Consider the following 21,784-nt stretch of genomic DNA (forward strand, 5'->3'; position numbering starts at 1 on the left):
GGTGGCAAGAATATACAGAAAGTGAAAGGAAAGGAAAGTGAAGTTGCTCAGTCATGTCTGACTCTTTGCAACCCCATGGACTGTAGCATACAAGACCCCTCCGTCCATGGGATTTTCCAGGCAAGGGTACTGGAGTGGGTTGCTATTTCTCTCTCCAGAGGATCTTCCTGACCCAGGGATCGAACCCAGGTCTCTCACATTGCAGGCAGATGTTTTACTGTCTGAGCCACCAAGGAAGCCTCTAGAATATACAGAAGAACTGTACAAAAAAGGACTTCAGTTCAGTTCAATTCAGTCTCTCAGTCGTGTCTGACTCTTTGCGACCTCATGAACTGCAGCACGCAAGGCCTCCCTGTCCATCACCAACTCCCAGAATTTACTCAAACTCTTGTCCGTCGAGTTGGTGATGCCATCCAACCATCTCATCCTCTGTCATCCTCTTCTCCTCCTGCCTGACCCGGATAAGGACGATGGTGTAATCACTCACCTAGAGCCAGACAACCTGGAGTGTGAAGTCAAGCGGGCCTTAGGAAGCATTGCTATGAACAAAGCTAGTGGAGGTGGTGAAATTCCAGCTGAGCTATTTCAAATCCAAAAGATAATGCGGTGAAAGTGCTGCACTCAATATGCCAGCAAATTTGGAAAACTCAGCAGTGGCCACAGGACTGGAAAAGGTCAGTTTTCATTCTAATCCCAAAGAAAGGCAATGCCAAAGAATGTTCAAACTACACTGCACAGTTGCACTCATTACAAATGCTAGCAAGGTTATTCTCAAAATCCTTCAAGCAAGGCTTCGGCAGTATGTGAACTGAAAACTCCCAGATGTTCAAGCTGGATTTAGAAAAGGTAGAGGAACCAGAGATCAAATTGCCAACATCCACTGGATCATTGAAAAAGCAAAGAGAATTCCAGAAATACATTTACTTCTGCTTCATTGACTACGTTAACGCCTCTAATTGTGTGGATCACAACAATAACTCTATGAAGTAAGCATAAATACTATCTTCAGTATTCAGGTGAGATGACTGACTTTATTCTTTACAGATGAGATTAAGTAAATTACCTGAGGTTACCTAACTAGGAAGCAATAAAACTAGGATTCTAACTTACTGTCAATTATTTAACTTTTTTTAGAATTAAAAAAATACTATATATAGTTAATGTTCCTATACAGAATTTTCTACACATAAGGTTTTTTTTTGTGCATAAGACTTACCTGTGTAACTACCAGCTTTGTATATTTATAATTTTTGGCCATAAGTAGGTATACTGACCTCAAAAGTATCATACCAATTTATAATATGCCTGTCAATGTACTTTTCCCTATAGTCACACAGAAGTTCTTGAACTTGTAAATTATTTAGAACTTTTATAGGAGTAAAAGTCTACTGCTTTATTTTTAAAATTTTCACTTCTCCAATTGATGTAAAATTCAACTTTCTCCCTAAAGATTATGTATACGTTTTATTTCCTATTGACTGTTTTGATTTTTATCCTTTGTCTATTGATCTACTGAGTTCTAAGAAAAAAACATTCTTTTTGACTAATATGTCGCCTAAGCTCTTTCCTCTTCTGTTCAACAATTTTCTAATGGAACTCAGAAAAAAATGAAAAATACTTCAAGTTTCAGGGGAGACTAGAACATGAATGAAAAAGCATTAATTTGTTAGGAAGCAATTTCTTTTCACTCATAAACACAGAAACAAATTAAAATGATATAAAGGGTGTTATTTAGATACAAATTCTATCTTTTTAGTTGGAACTTCCCTGGTGGCTCAGTGGAAAAGAATCTACCTGCAGTGCAGGAGACCTGGGTTCGATCCTGAATTAGGAAGATCCCCTGGAGAAGGACATGGCAACCTATTCCATTATTCTTACCTGGGAAATACCAGTCACAGTCAGACATGACTTAGCAACTAAACAGTAATCTTTTTAGGGTTTATATAATTAGAGAGCTACAGTGGCTTTTAGTCTTACCAAATAATAAAAGGTTAATTCCCTTTCATCTGTCAGAATCTGTCCATTCAGGATGTAGTGCACCCGAATCTCCAGTGTTTGCCCACAGGTCACAGTACCAGCCACAGGTTCAAACTGAATGTAACTCTTGCTTGGGGAGAAAATATGTCTTGCAGTGTGCATTGCTGGTGAGTGAAATTCTTCAAGCCACCTGCTATCAAAACAGTTGCTATTCTGCTTGTAAATGACCTAATGGATAGAATAAAGGTCTTAAGTAATTTATTTTTATTAACATTATATATATACATACATACATATATATATGTCACTCTGTAATTTGCTGAAGATTTTTTAAGACCCATGCTTACTTATTTCATTATAGGCTGCCTTCCAAAATAAAGCGTAATCTAGAAACAACTTCCTTTAAGTTTATTTAAAGTTACACTACATGAATTTAGGCACATTCACTCATAATCAAGATCAATAACTTTTTCTTAATACCCTTATGGTTGTACATTGCATAAGGACTTTAGAATATTTCACACAAAATGAAAACAGTGGTTTACCAAAGAAACAATTAAAATCTAGTTTGTAATAAAGCCTATAAAAATGGTGGATTTTCAAGGGACTATCAAGATGGTTTAATAAATGCCTCCTGAAACTAGATCATCGTCATAAAGTCTAAAGTGAAAGCTTTCTGACAGAGAATTTTTTGTTTCTTATTTTGTATTTAGATTTTCACTTACCTCAACTGAAATGAAAGAAGATGTGAAGTTACTGGTATCAATGGAAATGTTCACCAAACCATGCTCATTTGTAGTAAATCTGGCATTATATGTCAGTGTATCCACATTGACCACTACAGTCTCATTGGGGATTGGCTGATCCTTGTCATCGACTAGAAGAACCTAGAAATAGGAAAGAGAAATAAGGAAGTGAAAGCTGATTTCAGGTGTTATATAGCAATATTTTCCACTCTGTTGTGTTCACTTCTTGACACTTTGGCCGTTGTCACTTAATGAAGATCTTAGAATATAAAAGTAAGATTTTTTTTCTGGGCTCTAGTGTTTTTCTTTTTGACATTTCTGTTTAGATAACTTATAAGTATTTAATTGAGAACTGTCAATAGTAGATTCACGGTGTTGCCTTCCCCAATTTTCTTCATCTTTGTTGTTCTCTATCTCACTATATAAGGCTTCTTTTTGTTTTGATTGTCACTGTTTAGTTGCTCAGTTGTGTCTGACTCTTTGCGACCCCATGGACTGTAACCTGCCAGGCTCCTCTGTCCATGGGATCTCCTGCAGTGGGTTGCCATTTCCTTCTCCAGGGAATTTTCCCGACTCAGGGATCAAACCTATGTTTCCTGCTTGGCAGGTAGATTCTTTACTGCTGAGCCACCAGTGAAGTCCTATATAAGGTATTTGCCTTTTAAGTTTTTATAATTTCTTCACTCACTGTAAATAAATGTTTGTTTCTATATTAAATTTTGCTTTTGTATAATAAAAGAATTTTGATTCATTTAAAAGATAACTTTTGATATAAAGATTGGTTTTCCTAGAAGTCACATGCCCCCAATTATGGTTATACTGAAAAGAAACTTTACCTGCCCAAAGAAAGGAAGCCCACGTCTGTAGTGTGAATCCACTTTCGTAAATTTCAGTTTGCTTAAGGTGTTTGTGATTTCACTTGATCCATGTCCGGTTAATTCCAACCCTGAAGAATAATTCAGAGAAGTTGAACTGTTCTATATGTTCTATTCGCCTCACCTCCTACCCCATTCCAGCTTCACTCCATTATAACAAAAAAAATCCATATACTGTTATTCTTTCATTGACATCTATAATTCCTCAATTCTCTGGTTTCACAAATACCCTGCTTGTTCCATTCATGTTCTTGAGGAGTTTTTCTCCTCATTTCCTCAGAGATCTTGCTCTATCTTGCTCCTCTCCAGCAACCATTTGGGAACAACTTGATTCTTCACATTGGCCTAAAAATATTCTTAAATTTCTGTCACAAACCCCTTCCCCAGCAAAAGCCTTCTTTTCAGCACATGGTGAAAAATATAGCCAATACCCAGGGCTTTTTCATTCAGTGACGTGTAATCTGTATTTTATCTCCATTATCTAAAGCCCTCCTCTGTCAAAAGAAACTACTTTTTCATTTTCCCCCACTCGAACCCTATGTGTGCTCAATCGCTTAGTCATGTCCGACTCTTTGTGATCCCATGGGCTGTAGCCTGCCAGGCTCCTCTCCTTGGGATTCTCCAGGCAAGAATACTAGAGTGGGTTGCCATTTCCTTCTCTAACCCCTTGTCTTCTAGTTTTATTCTGCTTATTTATCTAATCTCTTGCCTGTAGTTGTTTCAGTTTTTGAGCCCCTCCTTGTCCACCTCTAGCCTCAATTTAGTAATGATAATGAACTTATTTTCAGAACACTTGCTTTTTCTCTTAGGAGGATCTGAATACAGTAAGAATGGTTTCAGATTTACATTTCGGGTCCTGATTTTGCTCAGACTTTTATTTTGAAATTGTCCACTGAGTGAATCAATTGACATTTTGATATTCCAAGCTATGATGAATTGTCTTAGACAAATCCTCATCACCATAATTCTTTCTCATCTTTTCCTTATCTTGGTTAATGACATTTCATTTCCCTGCAGACCCCCAAATTGCAGTCTGTGGGGTCATTTTGGATAGTATTCTGATTTAACACATTGTAACATATTTTTCATCTAGCCTGTCCTCTTCATGCCTGCTAAAATTAACTTTTTTTTTTCTGTTTTTATATTTTTTTAATTGAAATGACAATAAAAAACAAAAAAGAACAGTGACTATTTTAATCAAACTTTAACTTTACAAATATAAAAATATAACCAAAGCCCTCTTTTGTGTTGTATAATTATAATATATGCCATGTTCTTTTCTCTGAGTAGTCTAAGTAGTGTATATTCTATATAAAACTACTAAATGGCAATTGGAAAATATTCAATAGCTTGAGGGAATAATTTTACTCAAATGTTTTAAATCACATTTAGGATTGACATCCCTTTGAAGAAAAGTGAAATTTGTGTTCTTTTCTATGTGATGAAAACTTGTGATTTTTAAAAAGTGGATAATATTCAAAATAGCATTATGATAATTCTGGGTATGAACTCATACTTTTAATAGCATTAATAGATTTTTTTTTTACTTTTTATCGTTGCCTTACCTTGTAATTAGCATTGTATGTATGTTCAGTTGCTATTTTTTTTTTTTATATTTAAGGGTTCTGTTAAGTTAGCATTTTATTTGGAATTGACAATTATTTTATTTATTTATATGAATAGTTTTTTGGAATTAACTTAAAAAATAGTTTATTAGGTCATTCTTCTTAAATATAGCTGAAGATATCCAATGCTTTCATAATAAAGTCTAACCTCTCTAGTATACAATTGACTTTTCTAAACACCTTAGCACCAGCCTACTTTAAAGATTCCTTTGGGACTGAAGACATTTGTTTTATGCATATTATGCTTTTCTGGTGCATTATTGTTTCAAAATACAATCCATTCTATTCAGATCTGCTCAAATGCTACCTTTTAGAAGTTTTTTTTGGTCTATATTAGAATAAACTATCTCTCTTCACACTCATTGTGCCCTTATTTTTTTTAACACTTCCTGTGAAAACTTCATGGTGTGTGCTAAGTCGCTTCAGTCATGTCTGACTCCTTGTGACCCTATGGACCATAGCCTGCCAAGTTCCTCTGTCGATGGCATTCTCCAGGCAAGAGTGCTGGAGTGGGTTGTCATGCCCTCCTCCAGGGGATCTTCCCCACCCAGGGATCAAAGCTGCATCGCCTGCATTGGCAGGTGGTTTCTTTATCACTAGTGCTACCTGGGAAGCCTCCAAATTTTATTATGGTTATATATAATACATAGATACATATATACATAGCCATTTATATGTATAATTTCTTTCTAGATTCCTAATTCCTTGAGGGCAGAGACCATATCACTAACACAGTCCCCAGAAACTAGAAAGTATTTTACATGGATTGAATGTTTGATAAATGTTTGATAAATATATAAATAAATTAATATACATTTAATAATAATACAAACCTGTTCCCTCCTCTCTGACCTTGGCTTCCACTTGTAATGTATTCTCATATCCTTTTTGTCTCAGCTGAAATGATTTAGCATTTACTAGTTGTGTGAAACAACCTTCATTGTCTGCCTGAAAAGAAAGGAAGAGAAGTCCTGGGTCCTCTGATTTGTGATTTTAAAAAGTCAGTTGTCAACCAATGACGATTTTGTGCTGGCCACAGAAGAAAATTTTACAAATGTTTTGTTCACCTTTTGGGTGCTTATCTTTTCCCCCAGGCGATACAAAATTTGTTCATTAATCATTGCATCAATCATTGCCAACCTTAGCTTTCTCCCCTCCCTTCTGAAAGTCTATCCCATTTCTGTCATATTAAACTTTCCTTCCTAGGTGGCGCTAGTGGTAAAGAACCTGCCTGCCAATGCAGGAGACACAGGAAATGCAGGTTCGATTCCTGGGTTGGTAGGATCTCCTGGAGGAGGTAATGGTAACCCACTCTGATATTCTTGCCTGGGAAAGCCCTTGGACAGAGGAGCCTGGTGGGCTGTAGCCCACAGCGTTGAAAGAGTTGGACACGACTAATGCAATGTAGCTCAGTGTTTCCCAACATGCCATGGTATTTTGTAATTTTATCTCTTTGTGTACGTTGTTCCTTAAATATCTTTTCTTGCTTTCTCTCTCATTGTGGCCAACAGTTACAGCTCTTCTAAACTCAACTCAGACATAACATGTTCTAAGAAGCCTCTGTAATGATCTCCACCTAAATATTGACTGTAGTTATTCAGTGGCTCAGTTGTGTCTGACTCTTTTGTCACCCCATAGACTGTAGACCACCAGTCTTCTCTGTCCATGGGATTCTCCAGGCAAGAATACCAGGTTGCCATTTCCTTCTCCAGGGGATCTTCGCGACCCAGGATCGAACCCACATCTCCTGCATTGCAGGCAGATTCTTTACTGCTGAGTCATCCGGGAAGCCCAAATATTGACTAGGGACTGTTAACTGTGTTTTCTTGATATCTAGGACATTAATGAAAGCACATATATGTATTGACTGCTGCTGCTGCTAAGTCGCTTCAGTCATGTTCGACTCTGTGCGACCCCATAGACGGCAGCCCACCAGGCTCCCCCGTCCCTGGGATTCTCCAGGCAAGGACACTGGAGTGGGTTGCCATTTCCTTCTCCAATGCATGAAAGTGAAAAGTGAAAGTGAAGTTGCTCAGTCATGTCCGACTCTTAGCGACCCAATGGACTGCAGCCTACCAGGCTCCTCCTTCCATGGGAATTTCCAGGCAAGAGTACTGGAGTGGGGTGCCATTGCCTTCTCCATTTATTGACTAGATGAATCATTATAGAAATCAGATTTCTAAACTAAACGTTGGATTCCATATTATAATAAAGATTTGTTTTCATTTTTGTACTTCTTTGCATGAAAATATTTATTGCATAGTATAATTTAGTCACAGTTTGGGCTTCCCTGGTGGCTCAGATGGTAAATAGTCTTGCCTGCAATGCAGGAGACCAAGGTTTGATCCCTGGGTCCAGAAGATTCCCTGGAGAAGGGAATGGTTATGCATTCCAGTATTCTTGCCTAGAAATATTTATTGCACAATAAATAAATATTTATTGCACAAGTTTAATTCATTTAATTTACTTATATACAGATGTCATGACTCATTTGAAAATGAAAATGAATCTTAGTTTCCCTGATTCGATAAAGATTTTGACAGCTGGATTTCTCTCATGTTTATCTTGCTTATCAGTATTCATCTTAACCTTCATCACCATGTTCACCACCTTAGCCTTTCATTCTGCAGCTTGGATAGCTTGTTTTTCCACACCTGACGATGTCTGCTCACACTGCCTCACCTTGACCTTTTGTGTACTCTTCCTCCGAAATCAGTAAATCATACATTTCATTTCTTAATACAACATGTCCTGCTGCTGTTTCCCTTACATCTTCTCTGATGTAATCGAGGACTCCCGTCCATCTTTTCTCTTGGTCCGCCCCCCCACCCCCCCTTCAACCTGATGCTGATCTCATAGACTCCCACATGCAGGATAGATTCCATAGTGTCACTTGATTCTCCCACTGGCCCAATTCTTAACATTTGCCATATTTTCCTTCTGTTTTCTGTTTGATTAAAGCCAGCTTTGGAGACTTCCACATCCTTTTAGGCCCGACACCTGGCATTTTGATTGCTGTCAGAAGGAAATTGCAAAACTGGCCAAATAAATACTATTGTAAATCCACGAGGCCTGTCTTCAAGTGGGTTCTGATTATTGCCAGGCAATCTTAAAATATTTCCCTTATTCCACAGTTTTCATAGGTGACTAATTCTAACACTACTCTCACGTCACATTGTACTATGTTGCATTGTATTGTGCTCTTTATTGTATTATCAGTCACAAGAAAGCAAGATCTGGTGTTAGTGTCCTGGGGAGAATGGTTTCCATATACCTGTTGACTGAATTCTTCACAGATGCTTTGTGGATATTTTCCATGGCAGAGAGAACCGTACTGTATATATTTTCTGCACACATTAATCGTCACCAGGCCATGGACAGGCTTTCCATATGTATATCTGTAACAATAAAGTGGTCATACAAAAAGATATTTAACATAAATAACTCACATTTCCTACACATGATTTGATCCATTCATCTTACTCATCTACAGCAACTGCATTTCCTTTCATAGCATTAGCATTTAGAAGTACTTATTCTGAAACTGTCTTATCTACACCTCTAAAAGAAAATATTTATGAGTACTGAATTGTTTTTTGAAACACCTCCAAATGGAAAAGTAACAACGTGGTTTTTCTCAGATCTTGCCTTCCTCTCAGTTGAGGTTTGACTATAAAACTGCCTATTTCCTTCTTTCTCTGCTGTCATATTATCTAAGTTATGATTCTAGCTTTGTCAACACCTCCAAAGTCATTTTAGGGAAAAAAAATTAGGGAAACATAGAGAGTGTATTTCTTTTGTTTGTTTGCTGGTTTTATTTTTTAAGATTTTTTTTTTGTTGTTGTGGACCTAAAAAAAAAAAAATCTTTCCTGAATTTGTCACAATATTGCTTCTGTTTTATGTTTGTTTTTTGGCAGCAAAACATGAGGGATCTTATTTCCCTAACCATGGATTGACTCTGCACCCCCTGCCTTGGAAGGCAAATTTTTAGTCACTGGACCATCAAGGAAGTCCCAAGAGTGTATTTCTAAGTCCTCCCTAACTTATGTATGTTTTAAGAGGATAAGTGAGGAATTAAATGGGAAAGCACTAATTACAGAACAAAAATATTATAAATGAACTGTATCATGATAGTTGGATTCTGCCAAATCTGATGGAAGGATGTGATATATGGCCTGAATATTTATGTCACCCTGAAATTCATGTTGAAATTCTAAACCCCAAAGGATGATAGTTTAGGAGGTGAGGGCTTTGGGAGGAGGGCAAAGTTCTCAATGGGTCAGTGCCTTCATAAAAGAGGCTCCAGAGAGATCTCTTGTCCCTCTTTCCATGTGAGGACATAAGAAGATGCTCTGAACCAGAAAGAGGACCTTCACCAGAATGTGACCAGGCAGGCACCTTGATCTTGGATTTCCCAGCCTCTGGGACTGTAAACAGGAGGAGAGGGGATGACAGAGGACGAGGTGGTTGGATGGCATCACCGACTCAATGGACATGAGTTTGAGCAAGCTCCGGGAGATGGTGAAGGACAGGGAAGCCTGGCGTGCTGCAGTCCATTGGGACACAAAGAATCAGACACAACTGAGTGACAGAACAACAACAGAACTGTGAACAATACATTTCTGTTGTTAATAAGTTCCTCAATCTGTGGGACTTTGTTATGATGGCCTGAACAGACTAAGGCGTGAACTCAGTCAAGCTTTCTGGACCACCTCCATGGACGTTCCCTGAGACATGCAGTGAGATTTACAGTACTGAATCCTTCCTTAGATTTCGAGGTGGGGCCAAGGAATCTACATTTAAACTAAGCACCTCCATAGATTCTGTTGCATGCTTAGGTTGGAGACCCTGTCCAAACTATGAAGTAGGTAAAGTTTGGTCTCAGAAACCCCAAGCTTCCTCTTTTTAGTGTCTCCTCCCCCTCAAATTTCTATAAGTGCTGATAAAGTAATAAATTATTTACTAAATTTAGTCACTTTGTTGAATCTTATCTTTAAATCCGAAGCAAAAGACTTTCTCCCTAATGAAAAAATGCAAAGCATCAGAACTGGTGAGAAGGAGGAAAACACACGTTTTTCATGTTGTTTTTAAAAGCAAGCAGTAAATCCAACCTCCTTGATGTAACTGGAGGGGACTTTATTGCCCAAAGGCAATCAGGGAAGAAATAAATAGCATGCATTTTTGTTTATTTCTTTTTAAAAATTTCATTGTATTAAACCAGAATATAGTTGTTTTACAATATTGTGTTAGTTTCTGCTGTATAACAAGGTGAGTCAGCTCTACAGAAACACATATCCCCTTTTTTTTCGGATTTCCTTACCATTTAGGTTACCACAGAGCAGTGAGTAGAGTTCCCTGCACTATACCATATGTTCTCATTAATTATCTATTTTATGCATAGTATCAGTAGTGTATACATGTCAATCCCAGTTTCCCGATTCATCCCTCACGCCTTTCCCCTTTTGGTGTCCCTGCCATTTGTTCTCTATGTCTGTATCTCTATTTCAACTTTGCAAAAAAGTTAAATGACATGCATTTTTAATTCTATATTAATGTATCCAGCATTTAAGATAGAGGGTCTGCTTAACTTCTTTCTCACTTCCCAGAATTTAAAAAAATGGGGACAAATAAAATTGGAGATAATAAGACATGGAATAACATGGAAGCTATGAGCATGGGCTCCAGAATTAGATGGTTTGGGTTCATTTTAGCCCAGTGTCTGGGATATAGAAATGCTTCATGCAGCTATATTTTTTTTGTTACTTGCCAAGGCAATATAGAATTATGGAGAAAGGTTCAGGGTCCGGAGCCAGACTGTTGGATTTAAATTCCAATCTGCCATTTATTGTCTGTAGGAACTTGAACAAGTTAGTTTATTCTTTATATGTTACAGTTTCCTCATTTGTAAAATGAGAATTATTATCCTTATCTCACAAGGTTAGTGTAAGAACAAAAACACAAATAAGTGCAAGGCACTTTAAACACTGCCTGGCACATTTTAAATGCTCAGTTAATAATTTTACTAACAATAGTAAACATGTTGCATGCTATCACCCCTGCTCCTTGGTCTAAGCGCAGACAAGTTGGAGAGACTCATTACTTCTTTAATTAAAATATTTGGAAGGCCAGTAATCATTTTGTGCAATATAAACAGGGTAGAAAAATAGGAATGAGATGAAAAATTGTAACTCACAAGCTGCAGACAGAAACCTCAAATTCATCCTCTAGGAAACTAATCTTCTTGGGCATTTTCACTTGGACCTCAAATTTGGGCAAAACTGTTGTCAACAAAAGGGAAAAAAAAAACACAAATGTGAGAGCAGGCAGAAAGTCTTGCAAGAGTACTAGTAATGATTCTATTACAGAATTTTGTAACAAAGAGTCACATGAAGTGATTTCAATTACAATAAGGAGCGGCAGGTCACTATTGGCAGAAAGAAATGTCATTCATACCCACGGGCAGTTAGCACCATGGTAACTTAGGCTGGTATTATAGTTCCTAGACTCTCCTCAGAATTTGTCCAAGATTTCAAAGGTGGGAGGGAAACAGCTGCATTAGTCTCTGAAGGTCACCATGATTAGACATGGTCACAGGTGCAGAGGGGCCAGAAACTTTCAGGTTGTCCTTATTTTTTTCCCTGTCTGTTCTAGCTATTCTTCCCAACTTCTAACCCTGCTGACTCATAGAGACCCTAGGCCCACCACCAGACACCTGGTTATAGAAATACCAAAGTGGGAGGAGGGAGAGCTAACATTCTCGCATTGATTCTTCTACCAGTTTCCCTCAGTGGCCCACTCTGGAATCTGAATGTGCCCTTGTAAATTCTGATCTGTACATCCTCACCCTGGCTTCAGGAATCCTGGCTAGTAATTTCCTCTGATCCACCAACTCCTGCTGCTGGACTCAGATTTTTCCAGCCTCTCCCACACAGTTGTATATAATGTTAGTTGTTCTTATAATTAATCCCTATTCTATAATTCTCATGGCAGTTCTGGTGAGAATGGAGAATCCTGTTTTTGTGATAAGTCTCCTATTCATGGCAAATAGATGGAGAAAAGTGGAAATAGTGGCAGATTTTATATTCTTGGGCTCTCAAATCACTTCAGATGGTGACTGTAGCCGTGAAATTAAAAGCTGCTTGCTCCTTGGAAGAAAAGCTATGACAAACCTAGACAGTGTATTAAAAAGCAGAGACATCACTTTGCTGACAAACGTCCATATAATTGAAGCTATGATTTTTCCAGTAGCCAAGTATGGATTTGAGAGTTGGACCATAAAAAAGGCTGAGCATCGAAGCATTGATGCTTTCGACTGTGGTGTTGAAGAAGACTCTTGAGAGTCCTTTAGACAGCAAAGAGATCTAATCAGTCAATCCTAAAAGAAATCAACCCTGAATATTCATTGGAAGGACTGATGCTGAAGCTGAAACTGCAATGTTTTGTTCAGCTGATGTGAAAAACTGACTCATTGGAAAAGGCTGTGATGCTGGGAAAGACTGAGGACAGGAGGATAAGAGGGAGCACAGGATGAGATAGTTGGATGGCATGACTGACTCAATGGACATGAGTTTGAGTGAGCTCCAGGAGATAGTGAAGGACAGGGAAACCTGACCTGCTTCAGTCCGTGGGGTTGCAAAGAGTTGGACATGACTTAGCAATAGAACAACAACAACTCCTTATCCACAGCATGATGTATTTAACTTACATTAGAAATTCCACATAACTGATAACTAATAAGATGGTTTCAATGTCTGAGTACTATTATTAGCATAGATTACATGTAGGTTACAGACAGCAAGGATGTAATCCCAGAAAATATGTCCTGTTGTAAGATACAGATCAAGAGATGCATGTAGATAACACAATATATTGGTTAACAATTTATGTTTGAATAGCGTTGGTTGGAAATATTAAAATCTCTTTTGCTTCTTGGCTCCGTGACTTTGGTAAATTTTTAACTTCTCTAGTATTAATATACTCATTTGTACAATAGAGATGGTATAATATCTGCCTCAGAGGGCTGTTGTAAAGATTAAATGAGATAGTTGCATGAAACGTTTGGCAAATATTTAGATAAATAAAAATACTTGCTACTTTTCAATTGTTATATGCCAGATTTTTTTTGTCACCTACATGAAAAAATGATCCAATCTTACATTCTTTAATGTCATAAATGTCTTTGACATGTGTGGGATTCTTACCGTATTCATTCACTTCAAAAGAGTGCTTTATTTTTTGCCCAGGCTCCTTCTGCAGTACCACCTTGTAGGAACCCAGTGTGGGCTCCACTGAGAGTGGGAAAGAGAGCTGACTGAGTCCCCCTTGCAATTTGAGACTGAGCCATTGGAAAATCCGGTTCCTTTTGGGGTTCTATAGGTAAAAGCATCAGATATATATTGCGGCAATTGAAATATATAGTTTTGAGTAGAAGGACAAATTTTCAGAGAGAATGAAGTAGGCTAATTAGCTGGTTGGTAAATTGGTACCAGAGGTATTATCAAAGGTTTCTAGGAATTCTAGACTGAGAAATGGGAAACTTGCCCAGCTGAGACACGACAGGTGATAGTAGCTCTTTTTGTGATTATGCATACCTATCTCGGTCAGAAATATTGCAAGAGCCACTACATTGCATCATCTCAGGGTATTTTGTTCCTTCATTGACATCTTATCCACTCTCCCCAGGATTTATGACAGACAGGGAAAACAGTGTTTATTTAGTTCTGGAGAAGTGCCAGTGGGGAAGGAGAAAGTGGAAAGAGACGTTAATATAACTCACAGTGAGTCCTCATTCCAAGTGAGAGACATAAGATATTACCTACCTCAATATAAACCACCGGGAACTGAAAAGAAAACAAATAGCATGAGTGTGAGATAGAGTATAGAAAGACAAAACTGTGACACCAGCATTAAAACAGTATTTGGACCAGCAGGAAGTGAGCCTGCCTATTCAGTTCTTGTCTGGATGAGGACATGTGGCCCTGTTTGAGTCATAACACTTCGTATGTTTGGTCTGGGACATAGTCTCTGAAGAAATCACGGGGGCTCCCCTGGTGGCTCAGTGGTAAAGAATCCACCTGCCAATGCAGGCGACAGTTTCGATTCCTGATTTGGGAAGATCCCACATTCTGTGAGGCAACTAAATCTGTGTGCACCAACTATTGAGTCTGTGCTCTAGAGCCTGGGAACCATAACTGCTGAGCCCAGGCACCTTAGAGCCTGTGCTCTGCAACAAGAGAAGCCACCGCGATGAGAAGCCTGTGCACTGCGACTAGAGAGTAGCCCCCGCTCTCCACTGCTAGAGAAAAGTCTGAGAGCAACAAAGACCCAGCATGGCCAAAAACAAATAATTTTTTTTTTTAAAGAGAAGGAAAAAACCATTCTTAAACAAACAAACAAACAAAAGAAATCATGATTTCCTTTTATGAAATAATGCAACCTAGACTTATGTAAAAAGGTCCAAATAATGAGTTTTATTTTGCAGTTAACTTTTATCTGTGAGAAATTCTCCATTTCTCTTAAGAGAGATATCAAATGCATTTATTTTCTTTTGCCCATTTAGAATAATTGAGTCTTTAAGGAGATAATTTCAACTGAATATTTAATTAACTTTAAGAATGTAGTTGATGAACTTATCTCCCTTATCCTCGAGTAGTCATATGCTTTGGAGAACTTTCTGTGGTAGATTTAAGTATCTCATATTGGTCTCAGGTTCTCCAAAGAACAGGTTTTACATTTTGGCCTTTTTTTCTGCCAGTCTTACTGCTGGGAACGATGGAAGGCAAAGGAGAGAGGGCGACAGAGTAGGATATGGTTAGATAGCATCACTTACTCAATATTGGGACATGGACTTGAGCAAACTCTGGGAGTTAGTGCAGGACAAGGAAGCCGGTGTATTGCAGTTCATGGGGCTGCAAAGAGTCAGACACAACTTGGCAACTGAACAACAACAAAATAGCCATTGTTATGAGACTCACCGTTTCATTCAAAGGGTGAAAGTTGACATCCATAGAGACAATGCGGAATTTCACTGAAACACATAGATTTTTCTCATGAAAGCCACCAGTGGAAATTCAGGATGATAACACAAATAACAATGTGCCAGGATTTCCAAAATGTAACAGAGAACCACACCTCCAACCCTTCAGATTGCCTTTGCTTGTTTGGTTCCTTATACCTGTTTGTCCTGGTTTGTAGATGGGTTTGTCTGTCTGGACAAAGACTAGGCTTTCTTCTTTTCTAATGTATATTGGCTTCCTCTTTATGAAGTTCTGGGTTGGCCCTTGCACCTGCACAGTTATGAATGCTGAGGAAGCTGACTCCGGAATCTGTAAAACAGAAATGAGCTGAAGAATCTGTCCAGATCCACTTCTGAATGTCTCAGCCTTTGTGACTTTCTCATTTCTCTGGTTAGTTCCATGGGAATTAATAAGGGCTAGGCTTCCTTGGTGGTTCAGATGGTAAAGAATCCACCTGCAGTGCAGGAGACCCAGGTTCAATCCCTGGGTCAGGAAGATCCTCTGGAGAAGGGAATGGCTACCCACTTAAAGATTCCTGCCTGGAGAATTCCATGTACAGAGGGGCCTGGTGGGCTACAGACCACTGGGTCACAAAGAGTCAGGTGGACACGACTGAGAAACAGATACTTTCATTTTCATTTTTTCAGGGTCAAATGGAATGTCCCCTGCTTTATATATTAATATGATTGTATAACATGAAAGTGGCAATTTATTCATTTGATTAAAGGAGAAAAGTCATTGCAATAAAAATGAAATAATTCTTCAACCAGTCATGACAATGAAGGCAATAACAAGTTCTCATTTTGACAGTAATATGGTAGTATTAAAATAATTTTTAAAATTTATTTTCTAACAGTCAAAAGCAGCACTGTATATTATCATTGGTAGTAAGCTGGTATGATTAACTATTTAATACTTTAAGTTAGAAAAGGTTACAAGGACAGTACATTAACCATCAATCACCTGGGAAATCTTAGATAAGTCACTAAACTTTATGAATCTATGTGTTTATATCTATAAAGGCATGAACATTATTTACCTTCAAAGTTTGCTTTAAGAGCAAATAAAATCCCTCCTATAGCCATTATTATCTTTTGTATATTGCACCAGTTCTGTTTGTAAATATTATGAAAGTATATTCAGTAAAACTTTTATCTTTAGACTTATTTGAAATTCATTCTGTACTCCTCAGTTTTCTTCATTTTTCTTTTTTGTATTTTATTTTTTATTGGCGTATAATTGCTTGATGATGTTGGGCTAGCTTCTGCTGGACAACCAAGTTAATCAAGTATATGAATATACATATCCCCTCCCTCTTGAGCCTCCCTCCCATCCCTACCCCAACCATCAAGGTCATCACAGAGCACCAAGCTGAGGTTTTTTTTAATTGTTGGGGGTCAGAACCCAAGGCATCAGCTAATGTGCTCTCTCGGTAATAATCTCCCTTCCCCCAAGGAGGAATGCTGACCGTGAAGGAGCGGCAGTAAAAGGAGTTTTTCGCCTCCAGGTCTGTGAAGAGAATCCTGGGCTGCATCTGATATTCCAGAGTTACTGTCAGTGCCACCGTCTCATTGAGGTGATTCAGCAGGACGCAGACCTTCTCAGGAACACCAGCATACAGCTGTGAGGGGATCAGCACCACGTACTGCCTGTGGAGAAGAGGGGTCTGGGTCAGCCATGGAGAGGTTGTTGTGGTTGTCTTCTAGATAATCTTTGCTATCTTCATCAGTCACAGAACCGAGTTAGGTTTCAGCAGGAGTGGCAAGGAGTATATTCTTCAAAGGCCAATCCAGAGACCGTAGAAACTCAGAAACCCCCTACCAAGTTAAACACCCAGACATTTCTCTGGTATGGTGGAAATAGTCACCCTTACAACATTAGCAAACCTATTTGTAAGCTATGGATAAGCACTCCATGAGTTGTTATATATTTTGGAGAGGTAATTTTCTAAATTAGAAATTTTCAGTGAACCAAGAAAATGTGATCACACACACACACACACACACACACGTTATTCAACCTTAAACAAAGAAGGACATCCTGCCCTTTGTGACAACATAGATGGCCCTGAGGGCACAATGCTAGGTGAAATAAACCAGAGAAAGACAATTATGCCTGGTATCACTTACATGTGGAATCTTCTTTTAAAAAAAGTCAAACTTAGAAACATAGAGTAGAAAAGTACTTTCCAGTGGCTGGGAAGTAGAGGGAAATAGGAATAGGTTGGTAAAAGGGCATAAACTTTTATTTATGAGGTGATAAGAGCTGAAGATATAATATCTAACGTGGTGACTATGGCTGATAACACTGTATTATATAACTGAAATTTGCTCAGAGATCAGAAATTATATGTTCTTACCTCTCCCTCAAAAATAGATAGCTGAAAGACAGATGTGCTAGATAAATCATTAGATTAATCTATGTGATAGATTAGTTAGCTCAATGGGGAAAATCCTTTCACAACATATATGTGTGTTGTACACATTAATATCATACCACTTTAATTCTCAGTAATATTTCAACAGTCCTCTCAAAACACTTTTAATTTATTAACAAACAATATTATTAATCAATTAATCATCATTGAAACCAATAAGAGAATCTGTCTGTGTGTGTGTGGTCTTGGGTTTCGTATGATGGTATCACAAATCACTTTGTTGCAGGAAACATTAAAGAGATAACAATTCATGGAGAGGAACTGAATCTATTTTCAATACTGTTTCAGAAGCAACCTTATCTCTTTTCTTTTTTCCACTATCTGCCGATAGAAGACAAACTAGGCTAAGCATCAGATGTATTACCACATACAGCCAGAAGACAATTCCTCTGGGATTCCTCATTCCTCATTCCTCTGTTGCTGTTTATCCATCATTTAGAAAAGCACAAACATACTGTACTCTGATGCTCTGGTGGCTTATGCTTGTCGATCTATCTGAAGTGTCCTGGTCTAGCTGGAAAACTTCTATTTGCTTCATAAGACTCATCTCAAAAACAACTTCATTATGTAGACTTTGGTGATGCCCCTTCCTTTATATCATTTCCCATGAGGAGTGAGTATTATTTGTCAGTATTCCCACAGAGGGCTTGCCTAGTGACTCAGGAGATAAGGGTTCGATCCCTGACCCAGGAAGATCCCCCGGAGAAGGAAATGGCAACCCACTCCATTATTCTTTCCTGGAAATCCCCTTGGACAGAGGACATTGGCAGGCTACAGTCCATGGGGTTGCAGAGTTGGACACAATTTAGTGACTGAACAACAATTCCCACAGAATCTTGGTTCTGTTTTTGCATTTTATTTCATTCTCTGTGCACCATCTCTCTCTCTTTCTTTCTTTTTTATACTATGAGGTACTGAGGTCACAGCCCACATTTTGTTGATCTGTATGTTCTCAAAATCTAATGCTAGCCTTTAAAGATTTGGTGAAGGATTGAGTGACTTGACACACAAATCCTGGCTTGTCTTTAGGTCTCATCCATCTTGGGAACCCATGGCTTGGAGCAGACACAGATACTATGTCACTTTGCAATGGCCAAGACAAGACACTGCAGCCTTTTTCATTAGCCAGTAAAGAATTTATCTTTTTTTTTTTGGTAGGAATTATATATTTTTATTTGGTGAATATTGTAGAATTCCATCATCTTGGTAGGTGAACGTTTCACAAATATTTCACAAATATTATTACCTTGTGTTTCTGAGTTTTCTAGAACTGGAGTCTACCTTTTACCACCTGCGGTAATCATTTTCAATGCTTTTCAACAGCAGATAATTTCATAGAGAATTAGGAAATAAACAAAAAGACAGACGTCAAGAAACATATAACAGAATGGGAAAGAGGAGGGCATTAGAATTTTCTGGAAATGTTGCTTACGGTTTGGAGGTAGCCGAAGCATCTCTGGGAAGGAGCAAGAAAAGCAGAATCAAGACTGGATTAGGCAGTTGATGTCCCCTCATGGTGTAGAGAGGACCAGGAAAGAATGGGAGTCTGAGTCCTTGATTCCTTGAACTCTGTTCTTGTTCCAGAATCCCTGGTTTTTATTTTACCTGATGGATAGTGAAAGTAAATGGCTAACCATTTATTTTTGTAACATATTAACTACTTCCAGTATAAAAAAATCAATTGCAGATCACTTCCATCCACTTGCTCAAATTTTCAAAGGGCCTGAAAAATAGAATGTTGAGACTACATTAGTTGTGGTTGTTAAACAGCACTTTAAACATCTTTAAGAAAAAAAATCAAAATAAATGATATGATCAAGAGCTACTTATGTAAATACACAACACAGATCTTTTCCTGGAAGTCCAGGGAACAGCACATATTCCCTGAGCGTCAACCAACAGAGTTCTTTAACGAAACAAAGGAAAATTTATCCCAGAATTTTAAACAAAATAAATATAAAGATAATCTCTCCATTGTTTGAAAGCTTAGTTTTCACTTTTTATATCTATCTTTATATTTATTTATAAAGAAAATGAACCCATGTAATACATTATTATAGTTTCTTAGTTCATTTAACATCTAGAATATAAAGCCAATTAATTAATTTTATCTTCTAAGAAAATAACCTTTAGAATCTTTAAAAAGATGGTACAAATGAACTAATTTACAAAACAGAAATAGAGTTACAGATGTAGAAAACAAAGCTACAAAGGGGGACAGCATGGGGAGAGAGGGAAGGGATAAATTGGGAGATTGGGATAGACATACACACTACTATATACAAAATATGTACTAATAAGAACCTACTGTGTAGCATGGGGAACTCTACTCAGTACTCTATAATGATCTATATGGGGAAAAAAGTCTAAAAAAGAGTGGATATATGTATATGTAAAATTGCTTCACTTTTGCTGTAAACAGAAACTAATACAACATTATGAATCAAGTATACTCCAATAAAGATTAATTTAAAATAAAATTTCAATGATGATAATAAACTATGAGTGATATAATGCTAGGTTAAAGTAAACTGTAAGAATACTTGTGTGAGGCCTTGGTACCTGGCAAATGCTTGCTGAATGAAGGTAAAACTTTTCAGCTTCATTTGGTTTCTTCTCTCATTGGAAACTATGCTCTTTCCACTTCCACCCTGCATTCCTACATTGCCATAAATAAATATCTTCATTCTCTGCCAGCTTAATATGGAATAAAGTAACTTATGATAAATAATAAATGATTTTCAAGAATGCTCCAAGTAACTTTTCATAGGCGTAATTATACTTTTTTGGATATATACCAATCCCTTACTTTAGCCAAATGCCTAACGACTAAGTATAAAAATCCACATTTTGATGAAGAAAAATCACCATTACAGTTTAAATTTCTAGAGTAGAAGAATAAATCTGAAGTGTTATATAACTTTATTGTTGTGATTTTTAATTGAAAATGATAGTGGATACATTTAAAATATTTATCATAGAGCATAAACAGTATGTTCTCCACATTCTCTGCTAGTGCTTATATTACATATTTTTGTGGTCTTCAGTCTTTTCCCTCCTTGCATTCCCAAAAGAATTTTAACCTTTCACACAAGCTTAGCTTTTAAAACTTCTTATCATGAGCAAGATAACAAAAAATATATTATAAATACTGATATTTATAAATACTGATATAAATACTGCAGTCATTTATTGCCTACCATTATCCATTTAAAACAATGCAAACTGTTCTTTTAAAAGTTGGAAATTTTTGCATCATTCTTGTTTCTGCTCAATCTAGTATTCCCACATAATTTTACCCTGTTATTTCATGCTTCAATATGTTTTATTTTTTAAAAAAAATTTTTGATGTGGATCATTTTTAAAGCCTTTATTGAATTTTTTATATTACTTCTGCTTTATACTTTGTTTATTTTTTTTCTTGGCCTCGAAATGTGTGGGATCTTAGCTCCCTGACTAGGGATTGAACCTGCACCCCCTGCATTAGAAGGTGAAGTCTTAACTACTGGACCACTGGGGAAGTACTGCTTCAATATATTTTAAAGATCACTCTATCATACATTTCTGAAACTAAAGATAATGAAAACTATAAAAGAGGTTCCTGTACCTATCCAGTTCTGAGTAGTAATAGATTTTTCCAGATTAAGCTATCATTATAAGTATGGTCAATATATTCTTTATCAAAGCTATATATAGCTACTATAACTTCAATAATATTAAACACAAGAAAAATTTTGTTTGAAAGTCATTTCTAAATGAAATTAATTGTATATTCCATCCATCTGGGTCCCCCAATCAGATCATGTGTCTTTGGATGAATATGATTTACTGCTAGATTGACACACATCTCACCTGTCCTCTTGCTATGTTTTCTATTCTCCTATGGTCTACTCTCCTATGTTTCTATTCTAGACTATTCCTATTCTACTTCCTGTTCTATAGATGCAAGCACCAAGAAGTCTTGTTCACCTAAAGAGAGATAGAGGTCTTCCTTGGTGGTCTGGTGGCTGAGACTTCACGCTCCCAATACAGGGGGCCCAGGTTCCATCCCTGGTCAGGGAACTAAGATCCCACATGCTACAACTAAGATCCAGTGCAACTAAATAA

The 21,784-nt window shown here is 37.5% G+C and overlaps 1 protein-coding gene across 1 annotated transcript in view; it reads right to left on the reverse strand.

Annotated features, from left to right (window-relative positions):
- The window catches only part of LOC122680591 (pregnancy zone protein-like), a 55,002-nt gene that overhangs the window by 32,950 nt on the left and 268 nt on the right, over window positions 1-21,784 (reverse strand). The window contains exons 2-13 of the mRNA XM_043882137.1: window positions 19,110-19,400; window positions 16,709-16,889; window positions 15,399-15,549; window positions 15,199-15,251; window positions 14,044-14,064; window positions 13,426-13,594; window positions 11,418-11,502; window positions 8,498-8,621; window positions 6,057-6,171; window positions 3,560-3,669; window positions 2,703-2,864; window positions 1,978-2,205 (exon numbers count right to left, since the gene is read on the reverse strand). Coding sequence (XP_043738072.1) covers window positions 1,978-2,205; window positions 2,703-2,864; window positions 3,560-3,669; window positions 6,057-6,171; window positions 8,498-8,621; window positions 11,418-11,502; window positions 13,426-13,594; window positions 14,044-14,064; window positions 15,199-15,251; window positions 15,399-15,549; window positions 16,709-16,889; window positions 19,110-19,192 — 1,482 coding nt within the window. The 5' untranslated portion in view covers window positions 19,193-19,400. The remainder of the gene's footprint in view (window positions 1-1,977; window positions 2,206-2,702; window positions 2,865-3,559; window positions 3,670-6,056; window positions 6,172-8,497; window positions 8,622-11,417; window positions 11,503-13,425; window positions 13,595-14,043; window positions 14,065-15,198; window positions 15,252-15,398; window positions 15,550-16,708; window positions 16,890-19,109; window positions 19,401-21,784) is intronic.

Source organism: Cervus elaphus, chromosome 22 (genome assembly GCF_910594005.1).
Source record: "Cervus elaphus chromosome 22, mCerEla1.1, whole genome shotgun sequence".
NCBI classification, from domain to species: domain Eukaryota; kingdom Metazoa; phylum Chordata; class Mammalia; order Artiodactyla; family Cervidae; genus Cervus; species Cervus elaphus.